The 27,660-nt window shown below is 33.9% G+C and overlaps 1 protein-coding gene across 7 annotated transcripts in view; it reads left to right on the forward strand.

The window, feature by feature from the left end:
• ZNF148 (zinc finger protein 148) overlaps window positions 1–27,660 on the forward strand; it is a 117,564-nt gene that overhangs the window by 56,688 nt on the left and 33,216 nt on the right. For all 7 annotated transcript variants that reach the window (XM_019652203.1, XM_019652169.1, XM_019652212.1 and 4 more), the window contains 2 exons: window positions 18,972–19,097; window positions 27,449–27,572. In XM_019652203.1, the coding sequence (XP_019507748.1) occupies window positions 18,972–19,097; window positions 27,449–27,572 (250 nt within the window). The remainder of the gene's footprint in view (window positions 1–18,971; window positions 19,098–27,448; window positions 27,573–27,660) is intronic.

Here is a 27,660-nt window from a genome sequence, read left to right on the forward strand (position 1 = left end):
GTAGCCCATGGCAACCCACTGCAGCAGGGGCTGCAGCTTATGCCTCGCTGGCGACTCACGGCAGCCCAGCTCCAGGTTGAGCTGTTGTTCAGCATCTTAGCTGTGGAGGGCAGTGTCACTGGCCCTCATAAGTGGGATCCAAACTGAGGCCCTCTGGCGTCCCAAGCCAGCTCTTAACCAACACGCCACTCGACCGGCCCCACTCCCTGTTTTTTATCCTAGTGAATTGCTTCATCATCATCAGCTTGCCACTTCTGTCCAGTCTAGGTTAAGTCCATGCAATAGGGACTTGTGATTAATTTTTCAGTAGCTTTCTCTCTGATAGATTGTAGACTCTACAAAAGCATAAAATTTTCCTTACATCCCAGTTGTTGGCACATGGTGTGAATAAATAGATAAGTACTTATAGTTGTATTCTAATACATGTACTTACCAACTTTTACCTGGCCCATTGCAGTAGTAGCCTTTTCATTTTTTAGCCTGTTGTTGTGATGGATTACGTTAATTGATTTTTAAATGTTGAACCAGCCTTGCATACCTGGAATAAACCCCACTTAGTTGTGGTGTGTATAATTCTTTTTATTCATTGATGGATTTGATTTGCTAATATTTTGTTGAGGATTTTAGCATCTATGTTTATGAGATAGGCTGGTCTAGTTTTCTTTCTTGTAATATCTTTGTCTGATTTTGATATTTGAGTAATCCTGGACTGACTCATAGAATAAGTTAGGAGTATTCCCTTTGCTTCTGTTTTGAGAAAGAGATTGTAGAGAATTGGTATAATATTTTCCTTAAATGTTTGGTAGAATTGACCAGTGAATTCATATGGCCTGCTACTTTTTTTTTTGGAAGGTGATTGATTACTGATGCAATTTCTTTAATAGATATAGGCCTATTCAGATTGTCTGTTTCTTCTTGTGTGAGTTTTGGCAGATTGTGTCTTCCAAGGAATTGATCCACTTCATCTAGATGAAATGGATTTGTGGGCATGAGTATTTCATAGCATTTATTCCCTTATTATTTTTTCAGTCTCCATGGTATCTGTAGTGATGTCCCTACAGATACCATTTCATTTTTGATACTAGTTATTTATGTGTTCTTTGTTTCTTTCTTAGTCTGGCTAGAGATTTGCTGCCTTTTATTTTAAATACAATTTTTAAGTGTAAAGTATAATAGTAACTGTATTCACATTGCTGTAAAACGTATCTCTAGAGTCATTTCATTTTGCAAACCTGAATTTCTATACCCATTGCGCAAGTTTCCCATTTTCCCCTCCCCACCAGTAGAGACTTACTGATTTTGATATTTAGAAAGAACTAGCTTCTGATATTCACTATTGATTTCCAGTTTCCAGTTTCATTGATTTCTGCCCTGATTTTATGATTCTTCTTCTGTTATTGTAGATTTAATTTACTCTTTTTTTCTAGATTTCTAAAGTGGAAGATTAGATGATTGATTTTAGATCTTCTTTTGTAATATATATACTGAATACTATAAATTTCACTGTAAGCAAATGTTGTTGCTATGTCCCTCAAATTTTGATAAGTTATATATTTTTTTTCATTTTGTTCAGTGTATCTGTTAATTTCTCCTGAGATTTCTTATTTGATCCATGTGTTATTTACAGGTGTGTTTTTTAATCTCCAAGAATTTGGGATTTTCCAGCAATTTTTCTGATACTGATTACTAGTTTTAATTCCCTTGTGGTTTGAGAGCATATATTATATGTTTTCTCTTCTTTTAAATTTGTCAAGGTGTACTTTATGGCTCTAAATGTGGTCTATTTTGGTGAATGTGTTCTCTGCTGTCAATTGGATGCAGTCATCTGTACATTACAATAGCCTTTTTGTTGGATTTACTATAGGCTGAGCCTTGTCCAATCTATATTTTAGGTAGTTTCTATAGTGAACTTCCCAAAATGAGGTTTATACTTCTCACTCCCCTATTACAACTTCTTCAGAAGTTCCCTGTTGCCAAACAGCTAAAATGTACCCTTTTGCATGGGCTGAGAGAGCCTTCATAATCAGGTCTCATCCAGGTCCTTACACAATAATTTAAGCCCACTTCATTCTTTAATCAAAGCACATTACTTTAGTTGTCCATGACCAACTATTATTTTTTCTATTACTTCTGTACATGTTGTATGTACCTATAACATTCTTTGTTTGGCAATCTACCACTTTTCACTTCTCAGTTTAAAAGCTTTCTCTTTTGTGTGATTTTTATTATGGTACCTAACTTATTTTGCCTTTCTTTGCTGGCAAGACTGTAAGGTCTCTTTTGTGGAGCCTGTCTAATTAAATATGTTCTGAGTGAAAAGACATACTTTTTTTAATTGAGCAAAAGTTTAAAGTGGAATGCTCTCAGAGTCTTGAATAACCTTGTATAACTCACAGCCCATTGAGATTCAGAATTTTCAGCCATTCTAGAAGGTTTCTTTGTGTTTCTTCCTGATCAATCCCCTCTACAATCGTTCTGATTTTTTTTTTTTTTTGTCATAGACTAGTGTTATCCCTTGGGAACTTCATGTGAATGGAATTATTTGTAGCTCTTGCGTCTGCCTTGTTCTCATTATAATGTTTTTGCAGTTTATCCATGTTGGTTTGAGTGTATCAATAAGTGCTTCATTCCTTTTCATTGTTGATTAATATTCTGTTGTTTTATTATCTTAAATTTTGTTTATTTTTCTTTTATGGTTATTTGTGTTATCTCTAGTTTTCAAACTTTATGAATAAAGTTATTATGAACATTCTTGTACAAGTCTTTTTTCATTTCTTTTGGGTACATTTTTATAGAAGTTAATCATTTCTCTTTATTTTATTTGATCTGGTATCTATCTTTGCATCAGTATTACGCTATCTTGATTGCTGTATCTTTTATAGTAAATATTAAAATCAGGTAGTGTAAGTCCTCCAATTTTGTTATTCTTTTGCAAGATTGTTGTTACTATTCTAGATCGTTTGCATTTCTATGTAAAATAATAGAATCAGTCTATCATTTTTTTATAGAAAGAACCAACTGGATTTTGATTGGAGTGCATTGATTCTATATATTCAATTGATGAAAACCAATATTTAAACAATACTGGCTTCCAATCCATGAACATGACACAAGTATATCACTGCATTTATTTACGTTTTATTACATTTATCTTAGTATTGTTCTGTAGTTTTCAGTGTAGAGTTTTTGGATATATTTTGTTAAATTTACCCCTAAATATTTCATTTTTTGGATACAATTGTAAAGATATTTTTAAAAATTTCAGTGTGTTAATTGTTCATGACTAGTATATAGATGCAGTTGATTCTTTTTATATTGACTATCCTGTGACCTTGTTATAAATTATAAGTACTTATTAGTTGTTGTAGTTATTTAGGTGTATTCACGGTCATATTGTCTAATCATATTGTTTAGACATTTTACATCTTCCTTTCTAATCTAGGTCATTTTACTTTTTCCTTCCTTATTGCATTGACTAGGGCATCCAGGACAGCGTTGAATGTAAGTGGTAAGAGTAGACATCTTTGCCTTGTTTCTGACCTTTAAGGGACTCTGTTCAGTTTTTCACCATTAATTATTTTAGGTGTAGGTTTTTGATAGATGATCTTCATTAGTTGAAGAAGTTTTCTTTCTAGTTTGCTGAGCGTTTTTTAAAACTATGAATGTGTGTATACCTTCATCAGATGCTTTTTCTCCATCTATTAGATGATCATATGATTTTTTTCCCTCCTTATTAATATAGTGAATTACATTGATTTTCAAATGTTAACCTTGCATTCCTGGGATAAATGTATGTCATCCTTTTTTTATGTTGTTGGATTCACTTTACTAGTTTTATTTTTTTTTTCTGTATTTGTTTATGAGGGTTATTAGTTTTTTTGCACTATCTTTGTTTTAGTTATACTTGCCTCATTATAAATGAGCTGGGAAGTATTTCCTCTTCTATGTTCTGAAAGTGTTTGTGTAAGATTGGTATTATTTCTTCCTTACATATCTGATAGGCTTCATGAATAAAGCTAACCTGGGGCTGAGTTTTCTTTGTGGGAAAGGTTTTAATTCCAAATTCAATTTTTAAAACATATAGAAGGCTACTCAGATGTAAAATTTTTTTCTTGAATCAGTTTTGATAAACTGTAGTTTTCAAGGAGTTTGTCTATTTCGTCTTAATTGTTGAACAAAAATTTTCGTGATATTTTCTTATTTTTTTATTGTCTAAAGGATGTATAATTTCTTCTTTCTTATTTCTGATAGTGGTAATTTGTTTTTTTCTTGGTTAGTTTGGGAAGAGATTTATCAATTTTACTGGTCTCTTTAAAGAATCAAGTTTTGGTTTTGTTGATTTTTTTTCCCCCACTATTCATTTTATCTTTTATTTATTTTTATTATTTCCTTTCTCCTACTTTTTAAAAAATTTGCCCTTCTTTTCCTAGCTTTTTAAAGTGGAAGGTTAGATGACTGTTTTAGACCTTTCTTCGTTTTTGATGTATGCATTTGAAGCTCTAAACTTCTAACTTCCTTTATAATTTTTTTTGACACATGAATTAATTAGAAGTCTTTTGCTTAATTTCTAAATATTTTGAAATTTTCCAGATATCTTTTTGTCGTTGATATTTAATCACTGTGTTTTGAGAATGTACATTGTATCATTTCAGTCCTTTTAAATTTATTGAGACTTGTTTTGGGGCCCAGCATTCGATTAGTTGGTGAATATTCTCTATTCACTTGAAAAGAATGTGTATTCTGGCTGCCCTTGGGTGGGTTATTGTAAATGTCAATTAGGTCAAGTTGACTAGATGTATTCATCAACTCTTATTTATTAAATTTATTGGGGTGACATTGGTTAATACATTATATAAATGTACAATTCTATAATCCATTGTCTGTATATTGCATTGTGTGCTTGCCACCCATATTCCAGTCTTCCTCTGTCACCATATACTTGACCCCTCTTCACCTCTTTTATACCCTTACTAATCTACTTGTTTTCCAACAGTTAAAGTTGGTTTGCAAAAAGACCCAGTTCAAAATTATATGTTGCATTAATTGTTCTGTCTTTTTAGTTTTCTTTAGTCTGTGTTAGTTCCTAACTTTAAAAATTTTATAATTATAATACTTGAAAGTTATCGACCATTTATTCTGTAGATACAGCGGTTCTCAACCTGTGCGTCGCGACCCCTTTTGGGGTAGAACGACCCTTTCACAGGGGTCGCCTAAGACCATCGGGAAACAAAAAGATATTTACATTATGATTCATAACAGTAGCAAAATTACAGTTACAGAGTAGCAACGAAAATAATTTTATGGTTGGGGGTCACCATAACATGAGGAACTGTATTAAGGGGTCGCGGCATTAGGAAGGTTGAGAACCGCTGCTGTAGAATGTCTCTAAGTTTGGGTTTATCTGATTTTTTCCTTTTAATAAGATTTAAGTTATTATTTTTGGCAGGAATGTCACAAAAAGTGATAGTGTGTTCTCTCCCCATTGCATTCTGACATGTGGCACATGGTTTATATTGGCCTTATTCTGATGGTGGTTTATTTTGATCAGTTATTAAGGTGATGTCTGCCAGGTTTCCCCATTGTAAAGTTAATCTTATTCCTCATTACACTTTTTAATTTGTTCATTTATTTATTTGTATCAATATGGATTTAGGAGTTTTATTGTATTCACTGGGTTAAAATCTATTATATGATTATTTTATGCTTGGTTTAAGGTTTGGCCAGTCGGAGCGTCTTCAAGGTGGCTTCTATGTTCTTTTGACATGTTCCATCAATCTTTTAGCACTTTCTTTCCTTCTATCATGAAATATTCTACTAGGCTTGTCTTGTATTTTTCCTCCCTCAACCCTGAAATCAGCCATTTCTCTGAGGAATTCTGGTTCATTTTAGTGGAGAATGGTGTTTAGAAGCCAAGATCTGGGTGCTCAGTGTGCTGCTTATTGCTGTTGGGGGTGTAGCTGCTCCCAGACCTGTCAGTGGACAAAGCCAGAGAACACATGTATATTTATAATTGTATACATTTATATGTATAGAAGTATAACCATTTACATTTGTAACTATCTTCATACCTATCAATATTGAAAACCATGAGTTCAAACTGATACCTCCAGTTAGATTTCATTACCACAGAGAGTACATTTTAGTTTCCTGGTTTTCGTTATCCTTAATATATTTCATTACTTGAGACCCTCCTCACCCCCCAACCCCCATGCGTAACCATTTTCCTTCAGCACTGCCTCCCTTCCCGCTCAGAGGCCCTCTTTACTCTACCCAGGCCCTGATATTCCACGGCAGTGCCTGCCAACCCTTGCTCCCTGCATGGATGCCTTTCTCCCCCTGCATGTGCTTTGATAGCTTGTACTGGGCCTCACTACACGGAGCCTTCTTTATACACTGTACTGGTCCATACCCACTCTGTTGATGATACCTTCCTCATTCCACTTAGCTTCTGACACCTTGCTCCAGGTTGCCCGTCCCTCAAAACATAGACCCTTTCTTATGCTGCTTGGGCTCCAAAACTTCATCCTAAGTTGCCCTTCCGTGTGGAGAATCTCTTCACTCTGCTTATACTCTTGACATCTTGTGTTGGGCAGCTCTCCCATGCAGATGCCTTCTTCATCTTGTCTGGGATGCTGTGGCGTTAGAAGTGAGTGGTTCATAAATAGTAAGTGGACAAGGAGGGCCAGGAAAGGGGAGGGACACGATGTTTTTTAAAATTTAATTTTGGAATTATGTATGTAGATTCATAGGAAGTTGTAAAAGTAGTACAGAAAGGTCCCATGTACTTTTCACCCAACTTCCACTATAGTACAACCTCAGAATCAGGAAATTGACATCGCTACAGTATGTCCAGTGTTACATACTTTCTCACATCACCATCAAAATACAGAATTAATCCATCATAACAGAGGTCTTCCTGGTGCTATCCTTTTGTAGTCCCCCCACACACACACACACACACCAGTCCTTATCCCTGGCTATCTTATCCCTAAGCTATTTTACATCTCTATAACTTAGTCATTTTGAGAATGTTATTAATGAAATCATACAGTATGTGACTTTCTGAGATTGACTTTTTTCACTTAACATAATGCTCTTGAGAGCCACCTGAGTTGTGTGTATCAGTAATTTGTTCCTTTTTGTAACAGTGGTATTCCATGATCTGGATGAACCACAGTGTAACCATTCCCTTACTGAGTTTTCCCCTCATTTTGGCTATTAAAAATAAAGATACAGTGAACATTCATGTGAAGGTGTTTAAGAGAACATAAATGTACATATCTTCAGGATAAATACCCCATCATAACCCCTACCACCAGATATAATCACGCTGACATTTTGATATGTGTACACTTTATGCTTTTTTTGATATGCATAACATGTATAGGATCTTGTTGCTTTTTATTCACACCTTTCACTTACCAACTTTTCTCATCTTCTTATTCTAATGCATATTTTTTTAAAGGTCTGCTTGTTAGTCCATATTTATGGATAACCCATAAATGAGTCCTATTAATACTAACAGATAATAATAAATTTGAGTAGATTCTGAGAATGAGTCAGTGAAAAGTTGATATACACCCAATGGGCAGAATTTAGGATTTGTGTAACATTGCTCTTTATACTAATAGAACATAACAAGCATGAGAAATTACATTCCTTCTTTCTTATTTACTGGTAGAGCAGAGTGGTGAAGGGCAGGTCTTGGGATCATGAATATACTTTTTTTTTTTTAATTTTTAGTTTCAGGTGTACAGAACAATGCAATAGTTACCCTTTTCACCCTTCGCACAGAAACAACCCCCCTCCCCCAGAAACAACCTCCCTCCCACCCCCCCGTTATCATGCTTATCTATTACAATTCCATTGACTCCATTCCCACTCTGTACTCCACATCCTGTGACTATATGTATGAATATACATTTTTTAATTAAGAGGATTTTGTTCTAGGACAATATGATCCAAGTCCCCAAAAGTGTGAAAACGTAAGCTACTAAGCCTTTCATCATTTCTAGATTGTGTGCTAAAGCCTTTTAAAAATAGGTATTGAACATATTTATGATTTTCTTTTATTTGCTCATTTACTTGGAAGTCACAAGGAACTTTATTTCATATTAACTTTTTTTGTTAATTCAAAATAATTGAGTTTTCTTCAATTGTAGTAACAGTTGAGGTTCTGTAGCCTATGTAAACTCCCTAATATTTTGTGACAGTTAAAGTAAAAGTTTTCATTTGTGGTAACTGCTAGTTTTCAGGATTTCTCTTGATGTTTCTGCTTTAAATGAGTCACCTAAATTCAATACATTTTTAACAGCAGTCTACAGGCCAACTTTTGAATGTGTATAGTTTACTCATTAGAATATTGTTTTTTAATATATTAGAAATTTAAAATATAATTTAATAAAATTAACATTTCAGTTTCTTAATCTTATTAGCGACATTTCAGGTGCTCAGTAGCCATGTGTAGTTAGTGGCTTCTGTATTGGGCTGTGTAAGATAAAGAACATTTCTATCATCGACGAAAATTTTATTGGATAGTACTGTTAGAAAGCTTCTCAACTTTATTTCAGAAACTTGAAAAAGTATTTGATTTATCCTTTTTATTTGTTCTTAGATCCATTCAAGAGGAATTGGGAAGTGATAACTCTTTATGGTCTTTATTTTTCCAGTTTGATGGCAAGCATGTTGAAGAGAAAAGACATGTCTGTATTGACAAAATGGAGCAAATTGTAATTCATAATGATATTTGTCACATTTGTTTTTAGAAAACTATTGGTTTGTATCACTTTAGCGAAAGGATTTCATAAACAAGGAGCTATGAAAAATCATGTTCTAGTTATATTATAAAATGTAAAGTATTTCAGGTATTTATAAGTCCTGAAAAGTATGCTTCAGCATTCATGTAGCATTTTATTTTTAGTCATGAATTTCTGTTAAAAACAGCAAGAATAAAATTGTAGGCATACTATCATGTATTTTGTATTTATGATTATTTTGTTTAATGCATAGGAAACTCAGAATGTGTTTGGCCATTAGTATAAGAGCTCTGTTTTGGTTTTTAGTTTTTAAATTTCCTTATATCTTGTCATTAGTTTAAGGAGGATTGTACAGATGTTTTCCCAAATACATCTTGCTCCAGTTAATAAAGACGTAATAGCTGAGGCTAGGCATTTATATATACTATACTATTTAATATATATGTATATATAATGAGTGACCTTTCCTGTTTTAGTTTAAAAAAAGGAATCATTTTACTCATTTCAGTGATTTTAAGGTACTTATTTTTGCCACATATTTTGAACTCTGATTTATTGCAGTTGGATTGCATTTATTGGTAACAAGTGATCTTTCACAATCATCCTGGAAGGTGACAAATCTGTTTGCCTTAGTATGTGTCTGCTTAAGTAGTCATGGGTAGGCTATGTTTCAGCCTCTTTTTGGCTAACTCCCAACTTTTTACCTCCATTACATAGTTTACTTTTTCAGCAAAGTCCAGTTCTTATTATCGTTGCTTTTCTATCAAGTTCATTTGAGGGATTCAGAAGTAGTTTTATGTTTATTAGCTGTTGGATCTTTGTCTTCTTTTGGGGCTTTGTGTTTAAGAAGTGCTGTTTTTTCCCCATTCAAATACTTTTTACTTCAGCATACTCTTTGGATATCATTTTCAGAAATAGATTTATCAGTTGAGCTCATTTTAAGGTGAATAGATGGTAATTTATATTAACTTTCTGTTAAAAAAAAAAAGATTTCACTCACATGCTATATGGCTCTTAGAAAGTGGCCCTATTTCCTAGGAATCAATATTTGAGCAGAAAAACATGGAGTGAGTAATCCTGCTTCATAAGTTTTTCCTGGTGAGAGTCATGTTGTTGCTTATTTTTATTGATTTCAACTCACTTGGTAAGTAAATGAATCAAGTACCTCTTCCTGTGAATTGTTCTAGGGAGCTAACCCAGAAAGGTCTGTTTTCTAGTTATCCCCCCATGTTCTTAAAGTAGTTTGGCTCAGTATATCTTTTTTCCCCCCTTAGGTGGACATAAATTTTTAATGGAAGATTTCTTTCTATATGACTAATAACATAGCCAGTCTCCTAACATTTTCAGTATACTTCTCTCTGATCTTGATGTCTAATTAATTGACCTGGATTTATGAGACAGTGGTATTGAATGAGAGTTATACTCTCTTACTGGACAAGGCTATAATCATTATGGACAAGGCTGTGATAGAGTCAGCCTTTCTCAGAGATATCTAGTTTGGTTTTTTTCATAATTGTATGATGTAGTTTATTGTAAAAGAACTACATAGTCATTGTAAAAGAATAGTGTAGAAGAGAACAAAGTAATAGTTCCTTGTTTCCAACACTTGCCTACTCTAATTCCAATGTGATAACTACTAATATTGATAGTCTTCTAGGAATTTTTTATTTATAAACAAACATACAGAATGTGTGTGTGTATTTCTACATAACATGTTTTGTCATTATAATGTATATTTTGTGAAACAACATTTTGTTTTATTGGGTTGTCGGAAAAGTCATGATGTATTTTTCTGTTTTTCGTTGCGAAAATACGTCATGACTTTTCCGACAACTCAATACATTAATTAAATGATGCTATTTGTATGCTTTTGAAATTTGCATTACGTATTCCGTAATAGAAATTTTCATGTTATTGCATATAAACTGGCATATTTATTTTACTGACTGATTAAATGGTGTTCCTTATTTTATTGAACGACTTCCCTATTGATGGATATTTAAATTTTTGCTAGATTTGTTTGAATGAAATAATGGCGAAAGGATCATGCTTGAATGAATATATATATATGTATATATATCTATGTACAAGCGTGTTCCTTGTATCTGTACATCTGCACATTTGTAACACCATTTCTTTAGGAGTATGTCTTTTAATTGAAATATGACATTCATACAGAAAAGTGAACATACTTGTGTAACCACTATCCAGATCAAGACATAGAACATGAGCAGCATCCCAGAGGCCTTCCCCCTTTTTCTATCCCTCTTAATCACAGCCCTCTTTAATTAAAGACTACCACTATCCTAACACTTTTATCATGGTCTATTAGTTTTAACCTGATTTTGAATTCAGAAGAAATAGAATCATGCACTATCTAGTGTCTGATTTCTTTTACATTGTTTGAGATATATCCATGTTATTGCATGTAGCAGTAGTTGATTCTCATTTCTATATAATTGTCAGTTGTATAAATATATCAAAATGTATGCATTGTAGTGTAGGCATTTATTGGTTGTTGGAAAAGTCATGACGTATCTTTTTCTATGTTTTTCGTTGCAAAAATGCGTTATGACTTTTCCGACAACCCAATAGATTGTTTCAGGATGTTGGCTATTATGTAAAGCGCTGCTGTGAATATTCTTGGATGTGTCTTGGTGCATGTATGTACTCATTTCTGTTGGCTATGTACTTAGGATTGAATTTGCTGGGTATGCAGAAGTTCAGCTGTAGTAGGTACTGTCAAAAGTTTTCCTAAGTGGTTTTGCCAGTTTATACTAATTGCTCCATATTCTTGATATTTGGTATTGTCAGTCCTTTTAATTTTAGCCTTGTTGGTGGTTTGATAATAGTATTGCTGTGTGATTTTAGGTTACAGTTCACCGATAACTAATGAAATTGAGTACCTTTTCATAGTATATGAAATTTTTTACTAGCAATTTGGAAAATATTTTTTTGTAAGGTGCATGTTACCTTTTGCCCATTTTTAAAAATTAGGCTGTTTCTTTTACAGATTTGTAGTAGTTCTTTTTTTGTTTGATATACGTGTACACACACACACACACACACACACACACACACACAGCAGTTATATTTTCTACTCTGATTTGCCACTCTTTTGATAAACAGAAGCTAATGTTAATAAAGTTCAATTATAAGTATTACTTTTGGTTAGTATTTTGTGTATCTAAGAATTCTCTGCCTGCCCAAAGATCAGGAAAATATTTTCCTTTGTTAACTTCTAGAAGCTTTTATGTTTTCTTTTCCCATTTATATTAATAGACAATTTGGAATTAATTTTTGCTGGTGTGAGATAGGTATCAAGATTTGATGGTTTTTCTTCTCACTTACAGAAATTTTTTCACTTTCACTTCACTGGCTTAATGTTTCAGTTCTTAGAACAACTTAGTATATTAAGGTAATGATAGCGTTTTCTTTTCATTAATCATAGGGATTTATATTAAGACTGGACTTAATATCTTTTTAAGATTATGAAGTAACGTACTTGTTGAGAAAATATAAAAAATTTTAAAACAAGAAAATAAAAATTACTGTAATTTTACTAACTAGGATAATAATTACTGACATTTAATTGGTAGCATTTTAGTGTTTCCTTTTTCTGTTTGATTTTTCTCTGTGTGTATTTGTATGAAATTTGCTGAATATGTATTTGTGTGTTTGTATAAAATTGTAAAAATATATCTACATATTATATGTTTATCATCAGTTAACCCTAAACCACGATTGTTTCACTGTCATTAATATTATTCAAAAGTAAGATTTCTAACTGTATGTCATATAGCTGTATTATAATTTATTTATTATTGGATATTAGGCTGTACTTTTTTACTATCATAAATAATATTGTGATGTTGTATGTAGATATTGTTGTCATGTGAGATTATTTCTTCAGTATAGATTTTTTAAGACTCTTGGTTTATACTGGCCAATTTGTAGTCCACAAAAGTTGACCAGTTTATTCTCCCTTTGGTAGTATATGAGATTCCCAAGTTAATATCTTTATAAATGATCTAGAGTAGGAAATATGAAGTACAGTTTCTGGATTTGTATATGACGTTGAGAAAGACAGCTGGACTTGGTCTTGGGTTCGGAGTGGAGAAGAAAATGAAAAGATACCTTTATTGCTCAAATGTTCCAGCTTTGCCCATTAGGAGCTCACTTAGACTGGCTTTTGTGTCCTTTTGACATGCGCTGGTCATTTTTCAGGCATGTTAGTTTCTGACACCACAAGCTGCTCCAGAGTCATTTTACGTTTTCCCCTCCCCCAGCTCTGGAATCAGTCACTTCAGGGAGCCCCAGTTCCTTTTGTTGGGATAATGGTATTTAGAAACTGAGTTCTGGATGCTAGGTGTGCTGGATGTCATTGCTCCTCGGCAATCGCAGCAGACAGAGCTAGGAAGCACGTGTGTGTCTACCGGCCTGCACATGCACATGCATCTGTGCTAACGCATTGTGCTGGAGGGGCCCCAGCATCTGTATTCAAAGAGGGTGAATGGAGAAGAGGAAGGCGATGCAGGATATAGTTAAGGTGTGCCTGGATCGGCGCTTCTCAAAATTCCTGGTCTCCCTTTACTCTTAAAAAATATTGAGGATTCCTAACAGCTCTTGCTTTGGTGGTTCTATATATATCAATATTTACCATTTTAGAAATTAAAACTGAGAAATTTACATTTTTATTAATTTATAAATAACATATCCTCTTATGTGAACATATTTTTAATGAAATGTAAACCTGTTTTTTAAACCAAAAAATTTAGTGAGAATTTGTTTTACAATTTTACAAATTTGTTTATTGTCTGGTTTATTAAAAAATAACTTGATTCTTATATATGCTAATCCATTCAGTCTGTGGTGTCATCACATGTTAGTTAGCTTCTGGAAAATGCCACTATATACTTGGAGAGAAGTATTAAAAAAAAAGCCCAAGTATTATTATGAAAGTATTTTTTATCTCATGGACCACCCGAAAGTGTGTCAGGGACCTTCCGAATTCCCTGAACTACACCTTGAGAATCACTGGTATAGATTTGCTGCAACTCTTACAAAATAAAGGTACATACATACTAGAAGAATGGATTCAAAAGAACTGCTATGAGGAACAGGAGAGAACTTAAATCATGATGTTATGGAAACTGAAAGAAGAGAATTTCCAGGTAGTATGGGGGTAGACAGCACTGTTCAGGTAAGATAACTTGACCACTTTGTCTACTTCATCTTATAGTTATCTAAATTATAAGACGGTGATATGGTTACCCAAATGCAAATTCATAGTGAGAAATATCATAGGGAGTGGACTGCAATGTTTGTTTTGTGAACTGTGGATCCCTGAACTTCTTCAGAAATCAAAGGATAGCTATGGATTTTCTCAAACTCTGACAAATGTAATGTCTTTCAAATTTTTGTATGCAAACATGGTTCAGGCAGAGGGAGGGTTATGGTTCATGATTCACAGACAGGCCTGTCCATCAGTGTGCTGCCCCTCCTCCTTGCCCTGTTCTGTGGTTTGGTGAACTGTGAATTAGAAATGTTCCTCTTGACTGGTTACATCTAACTGTTCTTGCCAAAACCACTGTGGAAATATACATGTGCACACGCGGAGAGGGAGAGGGAGAGAAAATATGCTTGGTCTTAAATTTCCCTTTTTTCTGGACACCATGAATACTCCCAAATAGTCCTAAAATTCTTTCTTTAGATAATATGTTTGCTGTACAGTTAGTTATGTTATATCTTTCGTTTTATATTTAAACACTTGTTATACTTGTGGTCACCTTGATTCAACTTGTTTTCTGGGCAGTATTTTGGAACAGATTCCTTCTGGTGATAAACATTCTTTTTATTTGGCAGTGTACTGCTTTTACTCAGAATAACCATTTCTCTAAATTTGGGGGCAGTTGTTTTGTCTATATGCTTACTATAGATTAATCTTTCAAAAAGTTTGGCCATAAGAGCAAATTGTTGAAAGAGTTTTGGCCCACAAGAACTTATAGGGGAAATTTAAGTGTGATTTTAGGCAGAGAAGCAGCTGGTGGAGTAAGGGAGATTACTTTAGAGAGGCAGTGAAGCACCGGAGCCTTGGAGATGGGTAGGAATGGAATGAGTAGCACAGAGCAGAGGAAAGCACAGGTACCTACCTTCCTTTTACCCAAGCAGTCATGGGAAGATGAATGAGAATACCAAAAATTAAAATTGAAAATCAAAAGGAACATGCAGCTCCAGAAATGGAGAGGAGATTTGGTAAGGACAGATACTTCTGCCAAGTGACCTAGGTCTTTTCTGTGAAGTAGATAATAAAGAACCTTGAAAGCTGAGCTGGGGAGGATGTAATTGATACCACGGACAACAAGGAGCTATTGTAGACTGGGGAAATGACCAGAAAACAGCTTTATATTAACTTATACATAGAGGAACACACTGGGGAGATGATAATTCCCTAAAGCAGTGAGGTTGGTGAGGTTAATTGGAGTGAATTGGATGCTGCTGGGTATGGATGTAGGATATTGAGAATGAAGAGAAGGAAGAATTCCAAATGATTCTAAGGAGCCACCTTCTTATTTGGTTGGGGGTAGAGGGGAATCCCAAAATTTGCAAACCAAACCAGATATTTATTCATTACATAGGTGTCTGGCAACATTTTAGGTAAATTTACATTTGTTATATCACTTACTAATATTATTGAGTCTGGAAGAAAGAACTTGAGAAGAGTAGCAGGTTTGGAAGAAAAAAACAAAAGGGGGGGTATATATGATAAACTTGCTGTCCTGCATAAGTCTCTTGTTTCATCCATGAAGTCTTCTGCTGTATGTCAAATCTCTCACTTTGATTTCTGCCCTTATTCCTTCTACCATTCATTTAGGTTGAGCCTGACATTTGTTGTCTTGAATTAGCTTTTTTTTTTTTAATTTTTTATTTCTCCATCTACAGATTTTAAGACTTTTGAAAAGGAGACCTTATATTTAGAATGTGTTCTCAGTATCTAGAATTATGCTTTGCACGTATTACAATCTCAGTAAATTTAAAGTTTTTGTTGTATTATTTTAGACTGACTGAATTTAACACATAGCACGCACTTAAAAGCTGTTGAATAAGCGAGTGAGTGAAAACTGTTAATGGGAAATCAAAAGAAGAATATCTTATTTTCAGATATCAAGATAATATATAGGTACATGAAATAGTTAAATATAAAAGTAGAATAGTTGGTTCATTTGTAGGCCAGAAATAGTGAAATAAGTCTTGAAAAAGAAAGAATCATTCTGGATTCTGGGCTTGAGTTACCAGAATCAAGGGAAATATTTTTTCAAAATATAGAGGCCTCTTTAAGGTTGGGAAAATAAAGATCAAAAATGAGGAAAACATCAGAATAGTAAGAGATATATTTTAGAACTTGCAGGAAAGAACTAGCTTGGATGGTGGCAAGGGGAGAGGAAGCGTGACACTGTAGGACTCTACATCTTCTAAGGATGCTGGGGAAGAAGTTAGATGAATATAGAAGGTGGATATGACATGGGAATCATGACTGATAGCTTCCGCCGTCTCAAAAGTGGGAGGCCCAGAGGGAGCTTTGATGGGTGGATGAGCAGGGTTCTTAAGAGTTTTCGGTGGAAAAATGTCTAGGTTTAGTCAGATCTTGTGAAAGAAGGATGGATAGGGTGATTGAAAGTGTTTACAGGATTTCTGGTTTGGTTGTGGGAGAGCAGCATTGAAATTCGTCTCAAACTTAGGCATGAGGTTGCACATGGGACTAGGTGAAATGGTAAAATTTAAGTGATAAGGAAAGAAACAGGCTTTGTTTTTGTTTTTAAAAAGTTGCTATACTTCCTAGTCTATTGATTTTCTTGATGCTCTAATAAATGTTTCAAAACTCCAGCAAACCAATCTTTTCAAATATATATCTGTAGATGCTTTGATTAATTTCAGTTTAAGTGAATAGTAACACTGAGAACTTGATTTTCTTTTAAAGACTGTTCTCAAGGAAAGAGTAGATAACTTATGGATGAATTAGTGTCTCTTTTGTCATGCTTAAGAAGTTTTCGTGTTTTTGTAGATTATTATAGTCTTCTTTAAGCCAGAGAAGACTTAAGTTTTCTCATACCCATCGCTTTATGTTTTTGGGTTTACTAACACCTTTTCAAGCACCTTAGGTTGGATCATATACTTTAGTGTGTGGTTTTATATAGAGAGCAAATTACTTTATTCCATTTATGAGTAATATTATGGAGCATTCTAAAAATATCAATTTGCTTATATGCCTCTTGACATTCATAATGCTTTGATCCATTGAGGTTTTGGGTCTGTGCTTTCACAATGTTAAAAGTGTACCTTATATTTGAAAATGCAAGTACTAATATGAACACTTTCCATATACGTGGAAATAACTAAAAGTTTCAGGTACATTAATCTTTTTCTCTGTTTGCATATAAAGGCTCTTCCTTGTTTGTGAGTAGCTGCTGATTGCAGAACTTCCTTGTGCATTTGTCTTACACTCCACTTGACACGTTTGCTAAAAAGTGTTGCTCTGGTTTTTCTTGCTGCATGCTACATTTTCATGGTTTCTTTGCAATTTGTAAGCTGACAGATATGTTGGACAAATATGTTGGAATTAACTTCTTGATGCTCCTGTGACATAGGACAGAGCAATTCAATAGCTGCTTATATAGCCTATTATCATTTCTCCTTGTCTCATACCCAGTTCCAAGAGGTTGTATTTTAGTAAACATCACTTCAGAGATGGTGACATATCTGTATTCCAAAGCCTTGTTGGTGGTAATTTTACCATTCTGTCTTATGTTCCAAATAATAATACCAAAAGGAGCCAAAAAGAGTGGTCACTCATACTTTTCTGTAACCTGATAGAAAGAATTATTAGCTGAATAACCATTTACATCATGTTTTTGTGCCAGTGTTCTCCTTGATTTGTGATTCTCATAATGGCTACATTTCAGGAATTTATGAAAACTTCCAGTTCCTTATTTTGTCACTCTAAAATCCCTGGCTTATGTTGCATTTTCCTTATGAACCCCTTCTACACAGCTGTGCTCCCAACTTGACACTAGGAATCTGTAAGATGTTTATGATCTTTTTTGAACCTTTTTTTAAGTGTATTTTTTTAAAATGTAGCCTTTAGCTCATTGTACTTCCTGGATTATTAGCAAGGACTTTTTTTAAAGCTTTAAGCAACATACATTTATTTTTCACAGTTTGGGAGGCTGGAAGTCCGAGATCAGGGTGTGAGCCGTGGTAGGGTGAGGGGCCTCTTCCCGGTTGCAGGCTTCTCCTTGTGTCCTCACATGGCAGAAAGGGCAAGGATTTTTCATGTATTTCATAGCCTGTTCAAGGTTTCTTAGTTTTAAGATTCTTGTGTTTTCATTTCAAGGATAGATTGAAAATGTAGCAACGAGGAGTGGATGACTGAGCACCATCAATTCTAATGAGAATTGATGTTGCCATTAGTGGTAGTAGAACCTTGGTGTATTTTTAATTTTTCTAGGACAAGCAACTGTGAGAACTGAGATCTTAAGATGGGTAACATTGTTGACATCTTAATGTTTCTATAGTATTTCTGTATTTATTGTATAGGTAGCATTATGTCTTGTACATAGTAGCAGCCTAAAATTGTATGCAATTCTATAAACACATATTTGGTGATGGTTTGTTGTAGAGGCCAGAAAAAAAGTGTTAAATTTTCATTGTTAGTTTGTCTTCCCTTTATTTTGATGTGAGATTAGCTTTTAGCATTTTGTGTTGTTTTCCTGGTATTTTGTAAATTGAGAGAAAGCTCACCGTGAAGTCTAAATACGCTTTTTATTCCCCAATATTTTATTAACTTTTGGAATTTAACCTTTTTTTATGCTTTTAACTTCAGCATCAGTTTCCTTAAATGTGGGAGTGAAATTGATGTTACTGTCTTGACTTCTTTATTTTATTCTGGTAGGTCTTATAATCATCTTTTCCTAAGACTTCTTTAACCATTTTTTCCAGATAGATGTTTGTAAAATCTTAGTTTATCCCTCAGTTTATGTACTCTTGATTCTTATTTTTCAGTTGCCTATTAATAAATTCTTCAACACACTGTTTACTTGCACACACATACAATCATGGGAGCACCTATGTGTTTTAGCAAGGGATAAAACATGCAGTGGCTTTTTGTCGCAGTGGACATGTGTTTACTTGTAAAATTGGCTTTTTTTTTTTTAACAGATAAGTGTAAAGCAGGAAATTACTTTTACTGATGTGTCTGAGCAACTGATGAGAGACAAAAAACAAATCAGAGAGCCAGTAGACTTACAGAAAAAGAAGAAACGGAAGCAACGTTCTCCTGCAAAAGTAAGAGAATATATTAAGGTGGTGGTCCCCAACCTATTAACCCTAAACTATAATCCCAGTCTTATAGCAGGACCCTGGCTGGAGCATAAGGCAGAGGTAAAGCCTAACGTGGCCTATCAAAGTTGGAAGGTTGCGTCAGGAGGAAGGAATGCATGCCTTCATGGAGTGGTGGGCCATTGCTTTCAGCTTTTCCATTTCTTTTTCACCATGTCTTTTTTCTAAAAACAAATTTTCTTTCCCTCTATCTTTTCTTTAAAAACTGATGGATGGTATGCAGTGCCCTGCTTCTCGTTCATATTAGGTTTACTTATTTTATTATGGTTTTAGGAAAATTCAGTACCAATTATTCATCAGGAAAATGTTGTGGGATAACTGTGCTAGAATAGAATGTAAGCTCCATGAGGGCAGGGACTTTATTTTATTCACAGCTGTATCCCAAGAACCTGGGATAGTAGGCAAAATAGACCCTCAGTAAATACTTTTGGGGTGAATGAATGGATTAGTAAACAAGTGACCCAATAAACACTATTAGGAATTGCTTGCCTTTTTTTTCCACGTCAGTACAGTATTAGTTGACTATATGTAACATTTTGGTATTCCTAGGAAGTCTGTGCTGTGTATTTACATATAGTTATTTTTCAACTTTTGTTTTATTTTCTCATATATAGTAAGGAAGGCTTTTTTAAAAAGATTGTATTATAGCATGACCTTTTTATTTTGATGGCTGTTTTTGCCTTTGTGATTTAAATCATAATTATCATTATTTATATATTTTTGGGCTCAGAGGTGTGCTGGAGCCAGCTTATACGGGCTTGCTAGAGTTGATTGCTGAGTTTTCAGGAATTTTGCAAGCCTGCTAAAACCATTGGTAGCTTAAAATTAGCCATCGTGAGAATATTTACATCATGGAAATCAGCAAATCGTTTTTAACCCCCTGACTCCTTAATCTGTTGTTAAACATTTACTAATATACCACTGCTTTTGGGATATATGACTAGTATAGAAAAGCTTTAAAAATATAGAAACAGAAATAACCCATAGTCACATTTCCTAGAGATAACTACCATAATTTTCTGTCATATTCCTTTTCTATCTTCAAATTTGGATGGATGGATGGATGGAATTTCCATATTTTTAACACTTAAAGTGTGTGTAAACTGTTTTTACATTTCAAGTCATTAATGGTTTTTGTAAGGGTTTTATTAGCTGCATAATAGATTATTTTTGATATATCACATTATATTCAGTGATTGCTTTGTTGGAAAATTTTATTCTCTTTACCTTCATTTTAAATCATGCTGCACTTAAATATTTGTATATACATATTCATGCACTATTGAATCAAAGGACATGAATTTTTTTACAAGTTTCTTGCAGTTGCACCTTCCAGAAATGTTGTACCAGTTACATTGCTTCCTGAAGTGGACCTAAGTGTGTCTGTCTATACCCTCATCAGCCTTGAGTATGAGAGTTTTGCTTTTTTTTTGGTAGCTTAAGATGGGTGCCTCAGTATAGTTTAAGTTTTAATTTCTGTAAATATTGGTTATACTAATCTTGGTTTTTTTTCCATTATTGGCGTTTTATATTTTAAGTTTTGTGAAATCCCTCTGTCCCGCCCTCCTTCCCTTTTCTTGGGGTTAATGTTCTTCTGAGCAATTTATATGATATTTTTCATTGGTTGGTTTGTTTTTTTACATTAAAGAATAAATCAAGTTCTTCATTACAGAACAATACCAGGTTTAGAGGAAAAAATTAATTTTTAAAATTGTAATAGTGATTGATTATGTTACTTTGGGTTCACTGCTGATCTATGTGGAATCTGTTTCAAGTCTAAAAATAACATAATATATGTAAGTTCTACATTTTCCTTCATATTTTATTGCCATGTTTTTCTGGTACTATTTTTGAGTGTAATGTATTCTGAAATTCTGACTAAAACTCAGATTATTATCTTCTAGTAGGGTGTTATTTGGTGGTATGTGCTAGGTGTTTATAAATCCACATCAGATTTTTATAGAGTTTAAGCTGTTTTGCTTGTCTATTTGAGATAGTTAAATTCATTTATAATGTATTATAATAATCTAAGGGTTTTAAGTCTTTATATATCTATGTAGTTGCTCGATGAAAGATTTGGCCTATTCCAAGTATATTGTATATAAGAAAATACTTTGGGACAGTCTTTTCAGGGAATTCTTAGGCAGGTGAAATGACCAGAAATAATATATGGCAGATAGGGGTGTGAGAAGAACAAAAACAATTCTTAAATTGTTCTGACATGTTAACATGTAACAGGACAGAGAGTGGTTGTGGACTGTTGTTAACACACGTATGCAGTCTCCAGGTGAATGGTTTTTGTGTCTGGAGTCTTAGAACTTTGAGGCATACCCAGTGAGTTATTTTATATTTTCTCAGGCATATGTTTAAAAATTTACACTTCCGATATTTCATTAAAGTAACTCTTTCTACACTTTTATATGAAGAACAAGAAAAGCTTATCTCATGTTTATTAATCAATGTGTTGCTTGTTTTAAATTCCTTAAAAACAACTTAAGGTTTCTCAGAGAATTATAATTTATTATGCCAGAGGACTCCACTCTCCCCCGAATACCTTTCTCAAATCTTGAATTTTGCCATTAGAGTATTTTGAATATATGTCACCACTGTGTCATGTTAGATTGGGGATCTGAACAAGAAATTAAAGTAATGTGATAGACTTCTAGTAAAAATATCAGAGCTTATATACCCATATAAATGTGGCTCCCTTCAGGATAAGCCTTGTGGTGAGAAATACTGTATTGTTAGGTCATCTTTAACTGCCATGGGTTTTAAGCAGTAATTGCTTTCTGAGCCTTTGTCCAATGGCAAAGCCAAGTCTTCTTAAGGTACATTTGATATTTGAAATTTGCCACAATACATTTGGCATCATGTCTTTAGAATAAGAGGGTGGTCAAGTTATTTGATTCTATCATGTGATAAGCTGTTTTATACAAATAAATTTTTCATTTAATAAAAGGTCATCCCTATTTTTAAATGTCAAGTTTAATTTTATTTTAACTACTTTTTTGGAAATCTTTAATGGATTTTCTTTTTAAATATAGTGTATTCGAACATGATTCAGCTTTAAAGTCTTAGGGTTGATGTTGTGAACATTAAAAACAGACAAACCCCCTTGTATTGTAATGAAGCCCTCTGGGAGGACTGAGACATTAGGACTTTTTTCCCCCTTAACAGTGAAAATTCCTGACTGCTAGATTTTGGTTTTGACTGCTTTTAATAGCTTAGCTGTCTCATTCCTTAATGACATGCTATTTATTTTTACATTGCTATACCTGTGTGGCCACTTAACATCACATTCCATTGCCTCTTTGAATCTGTTTTTGTTTTGTTGTGGATTAGGACTACAGACAACTAAAGTTACTAGAAATGTATGAAAAGTCTCAGTAGGCCTAATTCAGTTTCAGTGCATTCATGGTTCTCCCTCCTGGCTCTGCATTAGAGTCACCTATAGAGCTTTTCCAATTAAAAATAAATACCCAGGCCTCATCCCTGCAGATTCTTATTCAGGGGATTTCCATATATACTTTAAAGAGCCCAAGGTGATTGTGCAAATCTCAAGTCTTGATACCAGAAGTTTCTGGAGAAATGAGATATTATCATCTGACTTTGCTGTTGACTTCTTAGGTGATTGGTTAGAAGGTAACATTTTCCCCACAGAAGGTTTTATGAGGATTGTTGAGTTAACATTGATGAACTTGTAGAATCCTTTTCAGTGAAATATAGCAATTGTCTTAATCCAGTATTGTATACATTTTATAGGTCACACAAACTCCTTAGTAATTGAATGGGATAGAGCAGGGTACTTTTTAATTTGGAAATGTATCTCCTTTTTCATTCTCAGCTAATAATTTGCTGAGTGCCTGTAATATGCCGGGATCTCTTGTCAGGTGCTGAAGAAAGGAACCGAGTTTGTTTGTTATAACACTTTAGGGGGTCTGAATAGAAATTGATTATTCAAAGTTATGCTGAACTAAGAAAGGAAGAGCATGGTCCACAGATTATATAGAGAACCCTTTCCTGGCAGTTTATTATGCGCCAGCGGTTCCCAGGAAAGGTTTGTGGTTTTGATATCAAAAAGATTTAAAATTAAAAGATAAAAAGTGAGGAAAATGTAATCAAAAGCAGCAGAGAAATAGATATTATATATTAGGTACTTATCATACTCTGTCCTAGATGGTAACTTAATTGTGGAAGAAGTGGCTTTGAAGATGAAGAACTGATTTTTAGATGGGGGGTAGAAATATGGAATAGTATTTAAGAGAATGAAGAAGAAAATTAGTAAAAGAATGTATTAGTTTTTAATTTTCCCAGGAAATTATATATTCTGGGTAAACTATTTTCCTCAGAACTGAACCTTAACTTAAAAATATCTTGATGTAAATCTTTCTTTAAAAAACACTGCATACTTTTTTTGCTTAATATTTAGAAACGTGAGAGAAGTAACCTTGTCTAAAACTCAGGGTCATGATGCTGAGCATCGCTTATTGCACTGTGCTTATGATACAGTGAATTTCATGTTCTGGCACTGTCAAAAGTATGCCATTTAAAAATGAAATTTGGTAGGGGGGAGGGAAAGAAATAAAAATGAAATTTGGTAATATGTGCAAGTAAAATTGGGAGACAATAAAAACCCTGCAGAATGAAGGAAAGTGACAATGTGAGGGTGGGAGATTAGAGATAACTAGGATGGTCAAAATGTTGTGGTGGTATTGCTCTGGATGACTTTGTTATTTTGTTGTATGTCTTTGGGTTTGCACTGTTTTTCCATTTCTAATTGGATTTGGAGAGTAAAGAGAATTTTAGAAGATCTCGCTCTCCACCCCCAGTTTCAGTAAAATAACTCCTAATAGGTGAGATGTTTAAGCTATCTCTTCTCAGTTGTCTTTGGGGTTTTGATGAGTTAGAAGTTGATTTAGATTGATTTAAGAATGTAACCTATAATCATTAGTTTAAAATATGCTTTAATAATTTTAATACATAGTAGATATAGTATACATAGTATAGAATGGAAAAAATCTTTTCTGCCTTTTAAGAGAGAACTTTCTCACTGAGGGGTAATCAGGTTTCAGCAATTCAGTGGCAGTGACCCTTGAGGACTGAAAAAGCTCTGAATTGAATAGACAGACAGAGCTTAGTGCTTTGCCTGTTGAAAACTGGTGTATCATTTAAGATAACCATATTCGTAACTATATAGGTAGCTAGCTGAGAGCACATTTGGCTCAGAACAAAAAATATATCTACTAATGGACCGTGAGATTAAGAGGCAGGTTAGTTGAGTTCCAGCTGGTATTGAAAACATTTACTGAAAAATTCTGTTTTAAATTTACTATACAACAATTAAGAAAAAAATGTTGAGTATTATTTAGACTATTACTAATTTCTCCACTCATGATGAAATCTGATTGCTTACAATAGCAGTGACAGCGGGGAAGCAAGATAAATCATGTGGAGATATTATAACAAGCACCTTAGTATTTAAACTTAGAAATTTCAAATTCTTCAGTTGTAATGGTGTTCATAAGTTGAAGGGGGGGAAAAGCAAACATTTTATGGTACTAGTAGCAAGTAAGACTGCTAATCTCTAAGGCAAACACAACTGGTAGATCAGTTCTACTAAAAGATCTTGAAAGGGGGTGTGAACAAGAAAAGAGAAGCCAAGTCTATCTATACCAACGAAGAAAATTTTGCCTGCATTGATGTGCCATTTCTGTTCCACTGAGGGACTTGGTTCCTTGCATGTTCACCTCTCTGTGGCACTACTTGGTGACTTTGAAAAAATTGAAAAGTATTCCTTCTTTGAAAAAAGAATAAAGTGGTGAGCTGTGAGGATTTTTGGTATGGTTAGCAGGTAGCCACACGATAGACATTTATAGTCTTCACTATGTTCTGGACACTTTTGGACACTGGGTTTATAGTGGTGAGTAAAACCCAAAAATCAGGCGGTTATAGTTAAAACAGATTACAAATTGAAAGAGCCACTTGTGGACTTCTGTGGCAAGATGAGTTTTACTTTGTGTCCTTTATACAAAGATGTTTCTTACTCTGGCCTATAAAGAAAAGAAGAAAAAATGGAAATTAACTATAAAATGCCTAAGAATTTGATTTTTCTGCTTACTTTATAAATCTGCTAGGTTTTTCAGTCTGCTATTCACAAGCCAGTGTTCGCTGTTTCATCCCTAAAATCTACTTTGAATTAAGGTTTGAATTCACAATGAAAGGCAGCATTACCTCCAGTGGCAGAAAACAATGACCTAGAACTCCTTAACTGTTCATAAGAGGGCTTTGTACAGTCAAGGATTACATCCGTTTCACATTAAGCAATTTAGGCCAGATTTGTTCATTGCGAAAGCCTTTCCTTGCAGTTGCTATGCCACAGAAAGCTATTGAGCTGCCATGTTTTTTGGCACATGGATCTTCTCATTTATCAACATGTGGAAAAATAATCTGGTACTATCTTGTTTTTAGTTCTGTTCCATATAAAATGTTTAATATCTGTTTGTTATTTTTTTGTTAGAAATACTTTAAATCATATTTTAAAAGATTCTGTGTTTTTTTTTTGTTTCGCACAGTGTTAGCTTGCATATTATTTTGTGACTTGGAGGGATTGAAAAAATTTTAAACTGATTGGCCAGAGATGAAACTTTCCATTCTCACTGACTCTTCAGGAAGCTGTGACACCCACTTCCATTCTCCTGCCAAATGTTTCCCTCTATAACTTTGGTAGATAGACTTTGAAGCATTGTTGGCCACATTGGCAGTTTGCCCAGAACCAAAAGCCCTGTATAATTTGCATAATAATCACCATCGATTTACATATAGTATAGGCTGAGTTGTTTTCCTAAATTTAAAGTAAAAATATATTTTAAAAAATTAAAGCCTTTTTTTTTTTTAACCTACTCTTTTCTAGGTTTGAGAAGAAATCATAGCTGTGTATTTACAGACCCTAATCAGTTTCCACAGGCCTTTGTATTTCTTGTTTCCTAGATTGCTCTACCCTGTGTGGGACAGTTTCTTAGCTCCCATTCTGTGTGTCCCCACCTCCAATATTGTTTGTCTCTCACTCGCAATGGTCCTCCTGATCTTATCTCCTTTTTTATTTGCTTCTTATCTTCATATCATGTTCTTCCATCTTCTCAATAATGAAAAAAGAGATCATTATTGTTATCACTCTGCCATAAGTGTGATGAAAGAGGCAGTTTAATGTTGTATGTTGAACAAATGGTTGATAAATCGGAATACGTGAAGCCCAAATGTGGCTTTTCTCCAGTGTTGTCCAGACTAGGCCCACAATACTCTCAACCTCATGAAGCCTAGGATGATAAGATTGATTTCTTTGTTACCGATCTTCCTTCCCTGTACCCACTCTAATTTGCTTATCCAACAAGTATTTTTAGGAATATGCTTAATAATAGTAGTTTAGTAGTCCTAGAGTAACCTTAGAATCTGGACTGAACCAGATTCCAAATTCTGCTGTAGGATGACTTGAAAACTTAGTTTTCTCGTCTTTAAAAAAAAAGAAAAGAAAGAAAAAAGGATATGTAGTAGGTAAACATTTATAAGGTTTAGAAAAGTTATTTAGGTATATACAATGTGAAGTGTCACTTCCACCTTATCTCCTGTCTGCCAAGTTCCCCAGCCATCACAACTGAGGTTATATACATTTTAGATACATCCTTCTTAAATAGTTTTTATGTATATACAAACAAATACATATACCTGTATGTACTCTCGTATAAAAAATTAGAAGAATTGTATACTGGATTCTAAACCTTGCTTTTTTTACTTAATAAATCCTGGCGTTCTTTCTATCTAAGTACATATAGAGCTTTCTCATTTTACTTTGCAACCACATGATGTTAATTGTATTCATTTTTCATAATTTATTTAACCAGTCATATATTGATTAATATTTATGCCACGCCTAAAACATAAGATTTTTGTCCTGAGTATGTGAGAATCTGAATTCAAAAATAAAGTTATATTTGCCCTAGCAGAGAACACTTTGGACCTCTGTTAGACATCAGCTGTGGAGAGAAGGGGCAGAGTGCTAAGATCTTACTTAACCAGCTTCCAAGGTTTTACTAGTGATCTTCTCTCATTCTCAGTCACACTGTACTTTTCTATAATTAATGATACAGTATTTTAATAGCCTTTTCAAAGTTATTTAGGAAAAAAAATATTTCGTAATCTCTGGTGACCATTGTTTGCATTAAAAGGCATTATCTTTTTTATATAAATAAATTAGTATTATGTTTTTAAAACTTCTCTTGTTTTTGCCTTTTTTAAAAAACTAGATCCTTACAATAAATGAGGATGGATCACTTGGTTTGAAAACCCCAAAATCTCACGTTTGTGAGCACTGCAATGCTGCCTTTAGAACGAACTATCACTTACAGAGACATGTCTTCATTCATACAGGTATTTCTTAAATTAAAATGGGCTTATGGGCATTAAAATTATCTTTGCTATTTTCATTTTTGTGTAAATGTCATTCATTCCTAAGACC

Source organism: Hipposideros armiger, unplaced genomic scaffold (genome assembly GCF_001890085.2).
Source record: "Hipposideros armiger isolate ML-2016 unplaced genomic scaffold, ASM189008v1 scaffold_8, whole genome shotgun sequence".
NCBI lineage: Eukaryota > Metazoa > Chordata > Mammalia > Chiroptera > Hipposideridae > Hipposideros > Hipposideros armiger.